The sequence below is a fragment of the Saimiri boliviensis genome, chromosome 14, assembly GCF_048565385.1.
Source record: "Saimiri boliviensis isolate mSaiBol1 chromosome 14, mSaiBol1.pri, whole genome shotgun sequence".
NCBI lineage: Eukaryota > Metazoa > Chordata > Mammalia > Primates > Cebidae > Saimiri > Saimiri boliviensis.
Genome location: NC_133462.1, coordinates 67,453,630 through 67,473,614, shown reverse-complemented (window position 1 = coordinate 67,473,614; position 19,985 = coordinate 67,453,630). Strand labels below are relative to the sequence as shown.

Genomic DNA, 19,985 nt, shown 5'->3' with positions numbered 1-19,985 from the left:
TAAATGTATACTATCATTTGTGGATTTTTCCAAATATCTAGAACAGAGCAAGCTCTCAGAACAAAATGAACTACTTTCTTCTCAGGAATATATTGCTCCTTAGAAAACTGAGAAGTCTGAGACATTTTTAAAATCTATCTTGTTTCTTTCAGAATGCTGCTAAATAAATTGTATTTTGTTCTTCTGAAAATTTTTCTTCTAAAAGTGACAAAATCTTATCCTATACAGACTGACTTATACAGGAGATACAATCAGGCAAAAGCTATTGATTACAGGAAACCTAATTGCAAAATGAGGGTTTTTTTAATCTCCAGAAGACATTTACAGGGTCTAATCAGACTCTAAGTGGACGACAACATAAAGTGGTAGGAGTGAGCATTCTCATTGCCGGGTTCTCCATCAACAGATGCGTACATCTGTAAGATTTCTTGAATGTTTGACCTCAAATTAGTTATTTGTATATATGTTTTATCTTTTAGACAGAAGCATCAACTCCTTGAAAGAGTGAGCCACATGTTAATCATCTTTGCATCCCCTAGAACTGCTTGGAGTGCTTAGCATAGTATTTTGCAGGGGATATATTTACAATAAATCTATTCATTAAACATGTATTAGGCATTGTGTTATTTATAGAGATACATTGACAAATAAGACAGAGAAGATCCCTGCTACTGTGGAACTAATTTTGCATCAAAGCAGGAGAGAGGAGTGGACTGCGCCGTCATATAACATAAAAATAATATGTCAAAGAAAGAATTTGATTATGATGTTTTGAGTGTTGAGGAAATAGAAAGGGCCATGCCAACTAGGTTGGGACCCCTTTTGATGAGGTTCAAATTACAGTTAAGAAACAGTGGTAAAATAAGGTGATATTTACACGAGTAACTGAACTATGAGAACAAAATGCAAAAATGTCATGGTGTAAGGGAACAAAAGTGTTCCAGGCCAAAGTAATGGAAGTTCAAAAGCCCAGATTTAGAAAACAACCTGAAGTGTTCTGGGGATAGAAGGGAATCTGGTATGGCCACAGCTCTACAAATGGTGGGAAGAATGCTGCCAGGTAGCCCAGAGCCAATAAAATGTGGGACCATATGGATCATAATAAGAAATAGGGATTATATTATATGAATAAATTCAAAAGGGTTACATATTTTATGAAGATGACACTGGATTACATGTGCACTTTATACACCTTTATAAAGATTCCAATGGAATATGGAAGACCAAGATTTAAACATGGAGGCAAGTTTAGAAGCTATGATAGGAGGTGATGAGAGAGAAAGAAATGTGGCTGGGACCAGGAGAAGTGAAAGTAAAGATACAGAGAAGTATGCATTATAGAATCTTCCAGGCTTCATAATCAATTACATTTGGAGGTATGAAAGGAGAAAGTCTGAAGTCTAATTATTTTGATGTGTTTTGTCCAAGAAAATGGATAGATGTATAAGATTGGGAGATACATAGATTATAGACAGGATAAACAAGAGTTCTGTTTTGCATGTTTTTAGTTTTTAATATATTATCAGTCATCCAAATGGAGGTGTCAAGCAAACAGTTAAATTCTTGAGTTTGACACTCAGGAGAGTTTCAATCTAAAGATATGCATTTGGTGGTCTTCAGCATTATGCATACTTAAAACCCATACTAAGTGGAGATCACGTAGGAAGTCAGTGTTGGAAGAGGAGAGGAGAGAAGAGAAAAAGAAGAGAAAGGAGGAGAGAAAAGCAGAGAGGAGAGAGAGAACAGAACCTACTGCTCTAAGGCATTACATCCCTTCCAGGACCAGGAGGGGAAGAGATCCCAGTAAATGAGCCCAGAGGCATAGCCAGAGAGGAAATGGGAAGAAAGCATTGCACTGATGTGCAAGAAGAAGGGAAAGGGCACTCATTTGTTGAATTGTATAATTCAGGTAAATACTCTATTATGCTTACTTTCACATATTCCAGGAAATCGTATTAAAAAGTTTGAAATCCCTGGATAGTCTCTCAAGCCTTGATTGAAAATATACTCAGAGTGACAACCAAGGCAGAGAAATTATCCACTCCTAGTTGCCTGAAATTCACTTTCCAAAGGCAATTCAAAAATAAAATAATCAAAGTAATAAAAAAATATTTACACCTATTATGTATTTTTGCTTCTTACAGTGAGATTGTTTTAATCAACAGAAAAAATATCACAGTCCTTGGGGTGATGGCATGACTTTTGATACACTGTTTATTTTATCCTAACAATAAAACCTCTTTGTGTTATTCTTGCCAGGAGTTTGGGTGACACCTCAACACATTATCATCAATTCTACAACAGTGGAATTATATTGGAGTCTGCCAGAAAAGCCCAATGGCCTCATTTCTCAATATCAATTGAGTCGTAATGGAAACTTGCTTTTCCTGGGTGGCAGTGAGGAGCAGAATTTCACTGATAAAAACCTGGAGCCCAATAGCAGGTAAACTAAAAGAAAACTTTACCAATCATACGGCAAGATTTGTGTATTTCTCTGGGTTGATCATAAATGCATGTCCCACTGAAAATTACTATATTATTTAACTTCCTCATTCATTGGACATTCCATAACCGATGAAAGTGCTAAATGATTTAATCTTTAGACTACATGAAATTTCTTAAACATATAATAATTCATCTTCTGTTTGACAAAAAAACATGAAAATTTTTAAATATACAAAATACATGAAGTATTAAACTTTAAAAATTACCAAATTATCTTCAAAAACATGCATCCATAAAATAGCAATAAAAGAAATGTAAAGAGTTTTGTTTCCATCAACTACCTTTTCTTCTTGAACAATGTTTCTCTACTTGCTACACTACATATAGTTGTGAACAGTTTTAGAGGAAAAAGTTTCAGATATTTGCATTTCATTCCCATTCATTTCTCAGCAGAGATGAAAACATATCTTAAATCAACAGATGTTTTATTGTGGGAATTAGAGATCAATTTCATTTTATTGTAGGGAATAGCAGATCAATTTAAAAATGTCTTCCTCTAAACATATTTCCCTGAACTCCAACCCATTTAAAAATGGGGAAGATTAATTTGAATCCTCCACAATCCACCAGCACACTCCAAGACCTTCCTAACATCCTCAAGAAAAGCTATGAATTACCAGCAGGTTAAAAATAAAGTTAGGAGAAGCTGAAATTGCAATGGCTTGGGGAGAATGTTGCCTGTGCAAGAAAAACTACCAAATCAAGTTTCTGGACAGGGAGCAAAGAATTTGCAATTTATCACAAATTTAGGACTAAGCAATGGATACAAAAACCAGTAATCATTGTTCAAGTCTCTTGTGCATGGCCTTATCACAATTCTTCTTTCCTTTTAAATATAGATACACTTACAAGTTAGAAGTCAAAACTGGAGGTGGCAGCTGTACCAGTGATGATTACACTATTCAAACACCTATTTGGACACCAGAAGAAATTCATCCTCCATACAATATCACAGTGATTGGGCCTTATTCTGTATTTGTAGCTTGGACACCACCAGGTAAAAAAAAAAAAAAAAAAGTAATAAGGTGTGTGTGTGTGTGTGTGTGTGTGTGTGTGTGTGTGTGTGTAAACATTTCAAAGGAATCAATTAGAGATAAGAATTGAACTGTTAATTTAGTAAATCAGAAAGATAGAGTCGGTCTCCTGGATAAAGATGAACAGAATAATCTAAACTACACTTCTGAGTGTATAGATGCATGAGTATATACATACATAAATACATAGAGATATGGGTATTTAGATGTTGATACAGCTATATAAGTAGATATGCCTTTCTGTGGAAGCAACACTTTCAAGTACAACAGACTAGAAATCTGTCTTCTTACTCATCTATTAATATATTCAAGGCAAATCATGTAGGTCAGAATTACCTTGAACATTCATTTCCACAGGACTCCTTAGATTGGATCATTGGCATTATACCATTCCTTTTACATTACATTAGTGCGAATGGGGAATTTGGAAATACAGTAGTCCACTCCACCCATGTACCTTGGGTTGTGACCACTTCTAGTAGTTGAATTTTGCCTCTGTAAGCTGAATAGTCTTCATTGAGCCACTTGGTCACCATTGGGTTGCCTTTAACTTAGTGCATTATTATATTTTGAGGTAAGCACCATCCTCAGTAAAATCCTGACTGCATTAATACTGTAAAGCATAGAGTGAGATTTGTTTTCTCTATCTTTTAACATAAAAGACATATGGAGGACTTTTCTTTACAAGTAAAATTTAAAACTGATTAAGATGTTAAATACACTTCAAAAATGTGACTTTATTTTAAATATCTAGTCTTAAGATTAAATGGCAACAAGCCCTTTGTGTCCTCATCAGAATAAGTTTAGCCACAGTTCAACATGGCACCAAATAGTTAACAGCCATTTGGGCCATAAGTAGAGGCATTCCATAACATAATTGCAAAGGCTTATTTGTATAAATTGATCAGTCAAAACAGGTAATAGTGTATAGCTATAAAGATAGTGTAAAGGCCTAATGCATAAAACTTAAGTTCTTGTAGACCAATGCCTTCTGACATAATCTAAAAGGTTATTTTTTCCCAAAATTCAAAAGAAAGTTTACAAAGAGCTTTATAAGCAAAGAAAAATGTGAGTTCCTCTAAGATATTAAATGTACATGATTTCACCCACTTTTGTTTTAAAATAAATTTACAATATATTAAACAAAATATGAAGGAGTAATTAATAGTGGCATAATGCATAATAAAGTGTTATAATCTTTAAGAGTATAGATATTCTTGAATTCTATTCTTAATTCAACAGAGGAAAATAAATCTTCTGCTGCAGGAAATATACCAATTTACAGCCTCCTTTATAGAGTGGATTTCTAATTTCATGGAATGGCATTGCTTTCCTGCAACTTTTTTTTTTCTTTTTTGAGACAAAGTCTCACTCTGTTGCCCAGGCTGGAGTGCAGTGGCACAATCTCGGCTCACTGCAACCTCCACCTCCCCAGTTCAATGATTCTCCTACCTCAACCTCCCAAGTAACTGGGAATACAGGCATGTGCCACCATGCCCAGCTAGTATTTGTATTTGTAGTAGAGACAAGGTTTCACCATGCTGGCCAGGCTGGTCTTGGCCTCCTGACTTTGTGATCTACCCACCTCGGCCTCCCAAACTGCTGGGATTACAGGTGTGAGCCACCTGGCCTCGATTTTTTTTTTTAGCATATTTCTCCTAAACATTTTTATAGTTATGTTGTGTTTTTGCACCACAAAATAAAATGAAACTGGATAAAGCCAATCTAAGACCAGATTTCGCCTATTGACAATCATTTTTTAGATTCAGGCCAGGGTCTTCGACAATCTAAATTCTCCAAGAACAATAAGAGAAATTCCAGAGTGATCAGCAAAGTTGATGACTTCCTTGCCATATGACTAGGAAGTCCCATAGTTTATCAAAATATCTGTTATTTTCACATTGTTACACATATCAGTTGCCATTGCTAATCTGAGGACTTCATGCTCAGTACAGCTTTGAAAATATCTTTATTTTATGACTATCAAAGTAAGACAAATGAAAAAGCCAGGATTCATATTAAAGTACTGCCACCTATTAGCCGAACTTAAATAGTCCCTAGGGTTCAATTTTCTCCATCTGTGAAATGGAGATAATGATAATACCTACATATAGGCATGTAGCATAGTTGTAAAGATTAAATGAAGTTTTTTATATAATAAATACATTACCTAATTCTGTATAATATTCTGTAGACACCAATGGTGATTGTTTGAAGAATTATTTTTTGTCTTTAATTGCTCATTTTTAAAAACGTATTTGTTCCAACATTTGCTGTGTCTCAAAGCCCCCATTTCAAAATAGTAAAACTGCCTCCCGAGGATTGGATTAGTAAATTTTCAAGACCTCTTTCAAGTTTCCCAGCATGTGTCATTTTTTTCTTTGAATTCAACATGTTTAATGTATCATGTTTCCATTTAGAAAAGTATCATTATGGAATAAAATACAACTTAATATGACCTTAACTCTCATATACCTCAGGCTTTGTATAAATTGTTCGTTCTGGTCCAGCCTAGGTGATGTTGTAGAATGCTTTACACACTAAATCTGAGCATTTAACCAATGGTTAATAAATCTATAATATTCAGACCTGTCAATCTTATAGTTTAAGATGCACAAAATCCATTTCCAAAACCATATAAGGAATGATTAAAATCTTAAACCATTTTCCTGGTGCCTAGAAGGATTTCAAACTCAGTAAACAGTCAGATGATTTTGACTTGTGTATAATCTACAGCTGATTTTATTGGAAAGTACCTCATGCTGTGTTTTGATTTGGATAATAAAAACAATTTTTCTATTCCTGAATAGTCACAAATATATATATTTTAAACAGAAAAAAAAAACTTGTAGGTGGAAATTGTTTATTTGCTCACAATAAGCAATCGTGAGTTTTCTAGCTATTCATCATACTCCCTGCCATTACAACATGATTACATCATAAACAGAGCTGAATAACAGGCAAAACAGTCCATACCTGTAGTTCCCAAGCCTGGGCAAGCATTAGAATCACCTAGGAAGCTTGTGCAAAGACAGATTCTCAACCCCAGATTTACTGAGTAAGAATCTCTCGGAATAGAGTCAAGAAATCTCGACTTTTTAGAGCTTTTTAAAAACGTGTTTTTAGTGGAGCTTTTTTAAAACTCCATGTATGACTTTGATGTGCTACGAAGTGCTTTTTGAAATAGTAGCCCAGAGGACCCAGAAACAGATCTAGATGTTGTTGTAACCAAATCATTCTGGGAGAACAATGTCTTACTGGGCATGTCAGCAGCATGCCAAGACTCAAAAAGATAATTGTGGAAAATGGCAAGCCGCTGAAGGGAACAATGATCTCTGCAGCATGAAGAAACTAGTAACTAGAAAGCTTTACCCACCCATCCAAAAATCTAAAAGGAATATACATGATTTATCAAAAGCATGGATCACACCCACCAAGTGAAATTGGTGAATTACAATAACTGTTTTCTCTGAAAACATGAATCATCCAGTTTCTCTTGAGGGTCTAAAGCAAGCTTGTCTAACCCAAAGCCTAGGATAGCTATAAATGCCACCCAACACAAATTCATAAACTTTCTTACGTTTTTTGCTATTTTTTTAGCTCATCAACTATTGTTAGTGTTAGTATATATATTTTATGTATGGCCCAAGACAATTCCTCCTCTTCCAAGGTGTCCTCCTCTTCCAGGGTGTCCCAGGGAAGCCAAAAGATTGGATGCCCATTGTCTAAAGCCAAAATACTGGCTAAATTTTTAATTGACTTTTTAAATATGCATTTTGTTTAGTGGTCACTGTGATCAGAGTAACCTTAGGTGAGTAGCTGGGAGAAAAAAAATGCCTATGTGGTTACTTGCTAACCGAAAAATTACCCAGGCAATTAACTGGATTTTCAGTTTCAAATTATTGCTCCAATGCTATCAATAAACTAAGTCTTAGTACATGTTTATAAGTCCTACCAGTGACAGGGTAAGGTCTAGGGAACAGTGACAATACCCAGCAGAAGAGAGCCTGTGATACTGATAGCAAATGTCATGTACATACATTCATATTACTTAGTGTATTTGCCATTTGTTAAATTCCTACTATGTGCCAAATACTAATAGGCTCTTTCCCTGCCATACCTCAGTTAATTTTTATGCAAACCCTAGGAGACAGGTAATACCATTATTCCCATCTTAAGATAAGAAATTTGAATCTCAGAAAACTAATGTGATACCCTCAAGGTCATACTGCAGAGCCAGGGTTCAAATTCAGGTCTACTGTCTGCTACTGCCTTTTAAGACCAGTTCCTTCTGGTCTTTGGCTTAATCCTTAAATCCAAATCAACTTTTCATTTAGTAACCAAAGTCTCTCAGTTTTATAATGGACTATTCTGTTTGAAATAGTAGCCCAGAGGGCCAAGAAACACAGCCGAGTGTTGGTGAAAACCAAATGAATCTGGGAGAATAATATTTTACTGGGAGTGTCAAAACCAGAAGAATTATTTGTGGAAAACAGTGAGTCCCTGAAGGGAAAATACCCACAAGGCAACAATGATTTTTTGCAGCTTGAAGGAAGTAGTAACTAGAAAGCTTTATGTACACATTCTAGAAGGAATTGACATGACTTAAAACCAGATTCCAGGTGCAGGAAGATTTTAGTTAGGTGGGAGGAGAGAACAGTCATTTCTCAAATTGCCATAAACAGATCATCTTAATTCTATTTTAAAGCCTTGGTAAATATTACCCTATCATCTCCCATGTAAACCCTGGTCCACTTTACCTTATTTTTTCTTGATAAATATCAGTAGTAACATTATCAAAATACTCCAAGCTCTAGAAAATCAAGATCTCTAGCCTTTTGTGTATCATTTGAAGCTCTAAATCAGGTGATATACAAACAACATATCCTTATAAAAATTTTGCTGAATTAATGGAGGAACACAATGGTGAGTGAGCCTCCACTCTTTATTATGCAATCAAATATACATTGTGGATATCCTGCCATTTAAAATTATTCAATCATCTGATTTTCTCTTAAAGGCATCCTTCCACTATATTAACTTAATCTTACACATAGACATACACACAAAGAGAGGGAAAGGCAGAGAGACAGAGAGAAAAAGAGAGAGAGAGAGAGAGAGAGAGAGAGAGAGAGAGAGAAAGATTTCTTCTTGAATGACAAACTGAGCACATATTTTCCAAAGACCACATGTTGTCTTATAGATGAGCAATTTTTTTCACATTTCAGAAAAGGAAGTATTGTTTTCTAACTAAACCAGTTTAGTTTACTCCACTATTTAGTTGTTTTCTGGCCTTGGGCAAGCTGCACGGTGTTTCTCGAATGCAGGTTTCTCATCAGTACAAGGGGAAATTAAATGCCTACCTTACATTGTTATATGAAGTAAATGAGATGGCATGGTAAAACTCCATTATAGTTTGAACATTCAGGTAATATAAACCAGGTTAGTTTATTTCTAAATATTCCCTCTCACCTTTTACCAGCTCTGAACATTGGATCAGGACTTTTGTATTCATATTAAAAAGAAAATTTATATTAAACAGAGAAAAGGATATATGTTACCCTAATAAGTAAAAAATTATTGAAAATTAAATAGCAAATGCTTCATGAAACATAAATGGTTTACTCAGAATAGCAACGGAGATAGATATCCCTGCTGTTTAAGAATCTAAACATTCAAAATTATTTAAACTCTGAAGATAATGATTCTTTCTAATTTATGAAGATGATGACTGTATTTTGAACTACTCTAGCCCTTAATCATGTTCTAATTAACAATGTCGTTGCACTAGACATACTTTTTCTCACTAAAGATGGTGAGTCATTTAGGTTTAATGCACAATATTGAAATACTGGTGCTTTTCCTTTAACACTAATCTCTTATTCCATTGAAGAAAGGAACTAGCAACAATTCTACTGAGAAATAATTCTAATTAATATTGTTCTAGAAATATGCTTTTTATTTATCATTTTGATTAAAGGTTAGATAGCCATAATATGGTCTATTTATGGACATTAGACCATTAGACATCTTGGTATTCAGCTCATCAGCTGCCGTGTATTATATCAGATACTATTCATTGAAAGTCAAAATTGACATTAAGATTTCTGAAGAATTTATGTTGCAGTATTTGGGATGATTCAACATTGATAGTTGTTTCACTTTTCTTAACTTATAAATGCAATAACCAAATGACAAGGAGTGGTGAGTTTCAGAAGAAAATGTAGAACTCACTTCAATGATTTGCAATTTATTTTGGATATTTAAAAATGTATCTTCTGTTATGAGTTTTAATATACGCTAGGCATTTTGCTAAGAGATTAACATATATCTCATTTAATGTTCATGATAACTTAACGTAGTATGTCCTATTGTTTTTCTCATTTTACTAATGAAAAAGGTCAATTTAGACACTCCAAGCTATTTTGTCTAGATTATTCTTCAAGTAGGTGTCAGAGCAGAGCTGACCCACATCATTCTGACTCCAAGTTCTGTAATCAAAACTACTATGCTATATTTTCTCACTATTTTTCCAGCTAAACAGTGCAGAAAGCAAATGATTTTTCATGAGTTCTACTGTAACCCCATTTAAAAGTTAAAAAACTGATTTCTGCTTTATATATAGGAAGCATGAATGAGAACACTGTAATTCAAGGTCAGTCCATCCAGTAACCCAGTAGAATCATTTCATTTGTGGCTCAAAACTGCATAAGATGTAATTCATTTGCCTGTAGGTAGATAGATTCTTCTATTCATTTAACTAACATAGAGGATTCTGAGCCCCACTCAGGGGCAAAGCATGATGCTGGACACCCTAAAAGTTACAAAGAGGAAGGAGACACCGTCCCTCTTGTCAGGAACCTTACCATCTAGTAAGGTAGAAAAGACATAAATGATAACAATTACATAACCAATGTTAAATTTCCATACAATTGGTATAAATGTGTTCAAGAGGGTCCTGTTTTACTTCTGTTCCCCCAAAAAAGGCCTAATCAAGATGCCCCTACCTATATAGTGGATAATTTAGGTAGATTTGTTAAAAGCACCATGTTAAGCATAACCAAGTGTTTTGAAGCAAATGCCTCTATCAAACTGAATTAATAGTTTTTCCCCTTAGAATTGTTTCTGTTCTAGCTCCTAAAAAAAGATTTTTAAAAAGGATTATTGATTGACTTGTCCCATTGTAAAGTATGCACCTGCTGTGAAATGAAGCCATGGAGGGAAAAAAAGTTGAATAATTTAACTTTTTTATTTGTAAAGATAATCAGGGTTTTTCTGATTACATCTTAACTTCATAAATGTTAAATAACCTATCAGCATCTAGTTGTTGTAAATTATGAAAAGGAGCATTGCAAGGAATATTAACCAACGAAATCCTTGTTCTTTAGTGAACAAGAAAATGTGTTATGGCAGCTTGTCATTGTGCGACTGGTAACTTTGACACCAAATAACAAAACTGCCATTTGCACTTAGGGTAAATTGGTTCACTTGAGCTTCCACTGCTCCTCTTGCTCTGACATAAATTTATGAACTCGGGAACTAACCAAGTCGTGTGGCTTCCCAGCTGACTTTAACAAATATGCCCATTTCATTTCATTTAGTCATCAGAATACCAGGGGGCTCAGTAGTTTCAGACTCATTGCAGATGGTATAGGGTTTGCAGGAACACAAGAGACTTTCATGTCACAGTCCTGTAAATTATGACAGTGGAGGGGGCCCTCTTTCCTAAATGCATGTCAGTGTTAGATGTGTTCGCAGCTTAGAGGAGCATTTTCTGTTTCAGCACGTCATAGGTATATGTAAAGGACATTTATTTCCGATTAACCAACAGGTGAAAAATACATTTTCCAGGCTCATGGTTTGGCTAGCCATGTTCAAATCTGGATTAAGATTATGTTTATATTTGAAATGAGGTAGAAGCATGATTTTGTTCCCTTGCCCCCTGGGAGTCCTGTTCTTTATACAACAGAAGTTTCTTCTTGAACAATGCATGTCCTGGAAGCAGAACAGCAGGTACAGACTGAAGACATAAAGTAAAACAACCTCAGATGAATTGGAGGGAATGCCACTCCAAATTACTGCAAAGAATGAGTAATACAATATTTTCATAGGAATGCAATTTGATCATACCCAAGTACACATAAAAAATAAAGCTAGATAACAAAATAGTGTTACAAAGACATTAACTTGAATGAATGTAACATTTATTTGTAGTTGCAGTAGCAACTTTATATGAAAGATGGATTCAAAAGTGTTTGAGGGCACATGAAAACAGTGCTATAGTTGTTTTTTGTTCTTTACTTCATTTTGTTCCATTTCATTTTGTAGAGATGTCAACCATTTATTAAGCACTTTCTATGTTGTGGGAATATATTAAAAGGCTTACAGATATTTTCTAATTTAATCCTCTCAACTCTCTATGAGGTAGCTATTAGTATCATCATTTTACACATGAAAAGACAACATTCATAGAGGTTAGTTAATTTGCCAGTGGTCACTCGGGAAATAAGGGGAGAAGAAGGATTTGATCTGTCTGACACCACTCTGTGGTTTGTCTAGTTCAACAAGAATGATAGCATATTTTTTATGAATGTGTGTTTGTCAAACTTTTCTGCAAGAACTGTCCTAGGAACAAAGACAGAATGAACATGGAATCCCAGGAGGTCTGAAAACAGAGCCTGAAGCAATCATTGTTAGCTTGCTATTTCTTTAAGGTCTTGCTTTTTATCTTAAAAATTTATGTAAATTTGCCACTGTATTCCAGTGTTTGTCTTCATCCAAAAAATAATATATTATACAATTTATCATTTGGGAAAACCCTTTCTATTAGCCTCATTGGCTAAAGAGTGATAGCACTGTTATATTTCAGGATATTAGGAAGATCTGAAGAAAACTAAGCCCAATTACAGGTTCAAGGTCCTGGCAATTCTTCCCCTCTTCATTTTAGTGTAAATATGTGGGATCACCCGGAGGCAGAGGTTACAGTGAGCCGAGATTGTGCCACTGCACTCCAGCCTGGAGACAGAGCCAGACTCCATCTCAAAAAAAAAAAAAAAAAAAAAAAAAAAAAAGCAGGTTAAAACAGCAGCTTTTTTTTTTCCCCCCTCTACCATTATGGCAGGGTAACAATAAGGAGAAAATCCCGAAATGTGATATGTAATGCTTTGTCATTCCAGGATACTCTGGATGGAAATTTCCATAAGCATATCTTCCTGCTGAAAGATCAAATGACAAACCTGAGAGGGTCCCCGTTTCCTTCTTCAATCTCTCTTACTACCTCAAGCAACATGTTCCAAAAAATATTTTTCGTGGGGAAGAAGACGCCTGATTACTCTTTATTTTACCTCTAGGACAGTACTTAAATTTTTCTCATCCATTCATGAACTGAGCCTCAAATGGTCTTCATAAGCAATTCTCCTTACCTAGCTCTCTAATTTCATTTTAATTATTGCAGTCTTGTTGAGAGCAGTAAAAGCTGCCAGTTTTGTCATGCAGTGGTGAATTACGCCTTGAAGAATAGCCTCTAAATAGGCCTGTTATGCGTATTCACCATACCAGTATAGATCAAAATAAAGTTATTTAACTTTTTAGGCATTTAAATTTTGTTATGACATACTTTTCTGTTTCTTTGTGGAGAAAACTACAGAACTCTTTATTATCTGAAACTAAGTGGAAATGTCATGGGCTAGGCCAACTTTTCATCCCATGTCTAGGGTAGATAATCCACACTAAGTTCATTTTAAAGCAATCGTGAGAGACTCATTACATTGTCTGTTGGTTACAGTATGAACAGTGATACTTGCTCTGCACACTGGCACATCAGCATAAACATTTTCTTCTGTCCTACAGTTGGTTCATTCTGAGGTGATGATAGAGTCTTCAGCTTTACAACTGGCTAGCAAAAGTTCTAATCACTCAACATACATGCAATTTTCTAATTTTGAACTTTTAGAAAAACTCACATGCAATATTTGTGAACAAAGACGAGTGGGATTCTGCTGGTTCCCCTTCCTCAAACAGGGAAGTCATGTGTTTCCCAAATTTTGCATATCAAAGCGATATTCCAAAAAGAGGGGCAGTAAGTTCTTAATGTCATTGATAAGTTCTTGGAAACTGCAGCTTTGGGTGAATAGATGTATAAGGAAACCAATTTTACCTTGGCTAACTGGTATAAGCAAGATTTAAGTTCAAAGGCGTATTTCTTGATCACAAAAACATCACCAAATTAAATATCACCAAAGAAAGACCAAAACACTTTGAATATTAAACTGAAGTAAATATGAGCTATACATATGTTTAAGAAAGATTAATAGAGGCCAGGCGCGGTGGCTCAAGCCTGTAATCCCAGCACTTTCGGAGGCCGAGGCGGGCAGATCACGAGGTCAAGAGATTGAGACCATCCTGGCCAACATGGTGAAACCCTGTCTCTACTAAAAATACAAGAATTAGCTGGGCGTGGTGGCGCATGCCTGTAGTCCCAGCTACTCAGGAGGCTGAGGCAGGAGAATTTTGCAGTGAGCCAAGATTGTGCCACTGCACTCCAGCCTGGCACCTGGTGACAGAGTCAGACTCTGTCTCAAAAAAAAAAAAAAGAAAGATTAATAGAAACAAGATTATTTTTAACCTAAGTTTTAGCAAATCAGTGAGTGACAACAGCCATAGGGATAAATGGGTTTTGTTTTGTTTTGTTTTTTAAGCAGAAATTAGAAGAAACTCCTCTTACCACCAAGCAGTGGTAAAAAACAATCACAAACAGGGCAAGCTCATAGAAGGCTTTTGTACAGCATTGTTTATTGTTATGCACCTATATGATTATCACAGTCTTTATGAATCTTTAAAATCATTTGTATTCATTCATTCATTTTCTGACACATTTGTTCCATTTTGGTTTTGAGATGGCCAGAGCCTAACCAGGCAGCTAAGGGTCATTCCATCACAGGGCACACACACACATACACACACACACACACTCGCTCAGACTAGAACTATTAAGATGCACCAGTTAATTTAATGGAAACATCTTTAGGATATGGGAGAAAACCAGAGTACCCATAAAAAAAAAAAAAACCCATGCAGACATGGGGAGAATGTATAAATTTCACACAGACAGTGGCTCTAGTCAGGAATCAATTTTTTTTTCTCATCAATATTAATGAAACAATGTTGAATGAAACAACATTATCCGAGGAACTATGGTACTATATTTGTTCCTGTCTTTGAATATACTTTGACATGAGCCCATAAACCTCCATGACGTGTGTATTTCAGGTTGGGATTCTTGGTCTGCAGAACTTTAAATTCCCACCTATAATGTGTTTGTTTCATCAGTAATGATTCTTACTTATCCATCATTTGTTTCCTTGCTTCTGAACTGTCTCCAAGAACTGCTGTGCCTTACTGCGCATGCTTTCTCAAACCTATCTTGTCATTTTTCTCCCAGTTTTCCTACTCTAAGACCTCATTATCAAGAAAGAGCATAAGTGTAAAGGAACAAGCTTTGGTATCAGATGGACCGAAGTTCAAGCCCTAGCTTCTCCAATTAATCAGTGTGCAATCTGGAACAAATTATTTAACTTCTCTGAGCTTTGGTCTTCTCATCTTAAAAAAAAAGTAATAATAATATTTACCATCCAGTATTGTCCTGAGGGTTCATTCATTCATTCATTCAATCAACTAACATTTCCTGAGCTGCTACTTTGTGCTAAAATCTGGGCCCTGGCACCACATTGGAGAGAACAAAGTCCTAATTTATAGGGTTGATATTCTAGTGGTATTAAATGAGATAATGCATGCTGCTTGGCATAACACAGGAATACAATGAAATGACTGTTCTTGTTTGTACTACATCTGTAAGCATTGTAAAAGCTTTCAAACTGGTTCCCCTATGTCTTGCCTCTCATGTTTTTAATCCACTATTCACCTGCCAGCAGTGTTACCATTCTAAAATATAGGTTGACTCTTGTTTTCTTGTTTACACCTGCAAAGTCTCCTTGTTGCTGATTATATGTAAATCCCATTTTTCTCAAAGAAATCATTGATAAAGTGTAGTAGTGAGTTTGGGAGTGAAGAATGTCGGATTCACTCTAAGAGTCTCATTCTAAGATGTCCAGCTTAGGACAATGGGAAAACGGTATTATGCCTAACTGTGAGAGGAAACCTAGAAAAAAGAACAGGTTTGGGAGTGGAAAATATGGCTGGTTCTGTTTTAGACTTGCTGAGATTGTGGAATATCCATGTAGAAATATCTAGTAGGCTGTTGAAAATACAAAGCTATAATACAGGAAAGATAGAAAGCTAGAGATAAGAGTTTAGGAATCAGTGATAGAATGTTAGTAGCTTAAGCTACTGGGATAAATATACCGGATAGTTTAGCCATCAGCTCTAAATTTAAAATAAACATTCAAAGTCTAGATTGCCAAATTTAGCACTATCTAGCACCTTTCCTGAGGAAGCAATTGATTAGTCCTTCCTAAGACAATCAATGTCTCCTTCAGACACTTCTTTTTCATCTATACTACACAAAATCCTGAGCATCTTTGGTTTGTACCACCTTGTCCACTCTTTAAATATAGAGGCCACATCTATAAAAAAGCAAAACCACGTTTCATTCTTTAGATTTCATCTCTCTTAGGTCATTGAGTCCTGTGCTTTCTCAGTAATGTTATCTGCAGATTCCACTGTTTTCTAGAGTAAGAATAGAATTCTGTAGGTACTGCAGAGGTAAATAACTAAACTCATAAATGTTATGAATTCTCAGACCGAGGAGAAAAGTTAATAGAAAACTCCATTATGTTCTTCTTTCAAAACTCATATCCTCCCCTTAAAAAAGTATTCATGTTGTACATGACCAAATGAAACTTAACAAGCATTTAATTATATAAAGAGACTTTGAAGAGGCTAAACTGACAAGATCTACTTTCTTTAGAAAGCAGTGGTGAAAAATGACAGTTGTTAAACCTAAATTTTCTGTGTTTAGGGCCATATGTCTCACTGACAGTGAACTGTCCTGACTCAATAATTAATGCACAGGAATCCTCTAGGTAGACCATGATTTGGATATTTTATGGGCCATTATGTCAAGGATTCCATGTCAGACAGGATGCATATACAATGCTCTACAGAAAAATTATTGTCACAAGCAAAATCAGTGTTGTTTTTTATGAACTTAAGAGTAAGTAAGCCTAGAAGAAATATGACAGCATAATTGCCTTATATGTTCTAAGTGAAATGTGCCTTCATTTTTATTCACCAATAGAGTATATCTTGAAATAGAACTACTATACTTTTAAAAACAGATTATACACATTTCTTACATTTGAAATACACAGTCTAATATTTTCCAACCTAAGTTTTATACAGCTTTTAATTGCTATATTAAGAAATAATTTACTTTTCAATTATGAAATTTTAAATATACATTGTTGTTAATGGACAATCATTGGTTGACCATTCTGTAATATATAGATAGATAGATAGATAGATATAGATATTTATTTTCTCTCTCTCTCTCTCTAAAGGGATCCTCATCCCCAATATTCCTGTGGAGTACAATGTCTTACTCAATGATGGAAGTGTAACACCTCTGGCTTTCCCTGTTGGTCATCATCAATCCACCCTCCTGGAAAATTTGGCTCCGTTCACACAGTATGAGATAAGGATACAAGCATGTCAAAATGGTGAAAGTCTTTCAGACACTTGGCCTGGGCTTTTATGAAAAACTATTTCATTAAAAAATTTCATTAAAAAGGAATAGATTCTCAGTCCAAATGCAAAGACTAACATTTCATTCCTTATTTGTAGTGGACTGTTTACCCAGAAAAATCATAGTCTGGCATCGAGTGAAGCATTATGCATTTCTGCACATTAAATGATGAATATTTAAATATATTAAAATGGTGGTTTTGCAAAGTCTTGTTTTATAAGGCCCTTTGAAAGAAAAACACCTAGCTCACATAAAGGAGTCTTTGGTAATATAAAACAAAAATGAGTATTCCAAAAATTTCATAAAAACATATTTACCTTGGTTTTATTTAAATTTTATCCAGGAGGAGGAAGTGAGAAGTTATTTAAGAGTTGAATTAAACCCCAATGAATCCTACATATTTTACAGTGCTTCCTTGAACCCTATTTTATGTACATAAACTCTCACCTTTTGTATCATGGCTTAGGCTGTGGTCAGTGAAATTATCATGTATCTCTGCTGTGTTAAGGAAAAGCCACCCCATTCCCTTTATCTCTCCAAATGGATAAATAGCTAAACGTAAACTGAAACTTAGGAGGGGAGAACAGGGAATCAAGAGAGCTACACATTATTTTATTTATCTCTATTTTAAATTAAATATAAACATTAACAGGTATATATATTATATAGATGTATAACATGTACCATATGGTGTATATGATATGATATATGTTATATAACATTTAACACCTATTTGCTACATTAGCAAACAAAACATTTTCCTTCACCTTAAATAAATTTACCAATCTTATACCCAATGTGTAGTAGAAACTCTTATATTAAATGTCCTTAAGAATTTCTGCTTCCAAATAGTGCTAGTTCTTGTGGAATTGGTTAGAATTGTAAGTCTGCAATTTTGCTATGCTGAATTCATATCAGAAATTGCTAGTCAGTTTGTCCGCTTTTCTCTGAAATATGGACCATGGCATTTTTGTTTGAGGAATATTGTTTTTACTGATCTGGTCTTCACCTGATAAACATGGAAATAATTTTACATTAACATATTCTTGATTTAAGTACAAAGCCAACTTCTGCATTTTCGTATCCCTGAAACTGTGCAATGGAGGTACAATATCCTTCAGACAAATTGTTTGACTTCTGTGTGTTTGAACAATGTTCATTAGTTTAAAAATTGGCAAAAAAAAAATAAATTAATTAAAAGCATGCAAGATGTGTAGGTCACACAAACACTTGCAAATTTCAAGTATGTTATCATTTTCTGGTTAGGATGACTGAAATAAATCAGAGAAACTTGAGTTCAGACAAGAATATGCCTTATTGTTTATACCTTTATAAATATGTGGTTAATTAATGGGTTTTCCAAAAATGATTTTCTATTTAAATGTTCAAATCCCGTAAAGATTTCTAATAACATCTAAAACACGACCGGGCGCGGTGGCTCAAGCCTGTAATCCCAGCACTTTGGGAGGCCGAGGTGGGTGGATCACAAGGTCGAGAGATCGAGACCATCCTGGTCAACATGGTGAAACCCCGTCTCTACTAAAAATACAAAAAATTAGCTGGGCGTGGTGGCGTGTGCCTGTAATCCCAGCTACTTAGGAGGCTGAGGCAGGAGAATTGCCTGAGCCCAGGAGGCGGAGGTTGCGGTGAGCTGAGATCGCGCCATTGCACTCCAGCCTGGGTAACAAGAGCGAAACTCCACCTCAAAAAAAAAAAAAAAAAAAAAAAACTAAAACACATATACAAGTATATATGCAAGAGCACAGGTAAAAATTATTTTCATGATCTCATTCCCCTTCTGTATGCATATGTAGCTCTTTTTCTTGCTTGAAAAATTACTAATGACCTCGATTTTTTTTCAAGGAGGTTGTGGAGTTAGCAGTAGGGTGTTTCTCAAAACGCCCGAAGCAGCCCCAATGGATCTTAATTATCCCATCCTTAAGGCACTGGGGTCAGTTTGCATAGAGATTACATGGATGCCACCTAAAAAACCAAATGGAATCATCATCAACTACTTTATTTACAGGTAAGCTTGACTGTTACTATAATTATAGTTATTTAAGAATGTGTACTACTCCAGCATTGAAAAATAAGTACATTTTACATTGAATGGGAATTCATGTTTTTTTGTATGTGGCACCTACTGGTGGGAACTAAGACTGATGCTCAAACTTTTACAAATTAACCAAGGAAAAAAGTGACAACTACTATGTAACATTTTTGAGTAAGATCTCCTTGAAAACTGAGACTTTATAGCCCATGTAGACTTACATTTGGTGAAAGGGTAGAACAGTTCTCTAAAGCAGGGGTTCATAAACCCCAGGCCACAAAGTTGGTGGCCTGTTAGGAAATGGGCCACATAGCAGGAGGTGAGTGGCTGGTGAGCAAGCATTACCACGTGAGCTCCCCATCCCGTCAGATTGGTGGTGGCATTAGATTATCATAGGAGTGCAAACCCTACTGTGAACTGCACATGTTGTGCATTCCTTATCAGAATCTAATGCCTGATGATCTGAGGTAAAACAATTTCATCTTGAAACCATCCCCCCAACTGCGCTGCCCAGTGTATGGAAAAATTGTCTTCCACCAAACCAATCCCTGGTGACAAAAAGGTTGGGGACCACTGCTTAAGCAGCCCATGGAAGAAGAAAATATGGTCTTTCCAGAGAGGAAACCAAACAGAAGACAAGAAATCTAATATTTCTCGTTATTTGTAATGTAGAGATTAAAAAGATTTCTCTCTT

The 19,985-nt window shown here is 35.4% G+C and overlaps 1 protein-coding gene across 1 annotated transcript in view; it reads left to right on the top strand.

Annotated features, from left to right (window-relative positions):
- Positions 1–19,985, top strand: part of USH2A (usherin) — a 777,205-nt gene that overhangs the window by 649,640 nt on the left and 107,580 nt on the right. Inside the window, exons 56-59 of the mRNA XM_003930351.4 lie at positions 2,260–2,443; positions 3,345–3,502; positions 17,057–17,215; positions 19,105–19,267. Coding sequence (XP_003930400.3) covers positions 2,260–2,443; positions 3,345–3,502; positions 17,057–17,215; positions 19,105–19,267 — 664 coding nt within the window. The remainder of the gene's footprint in view (positions 1–2,259; positions 2,444–3,344; positions 3,503–17,056; positions 17,216–19,104; positions 19,268–19,985) is intronic.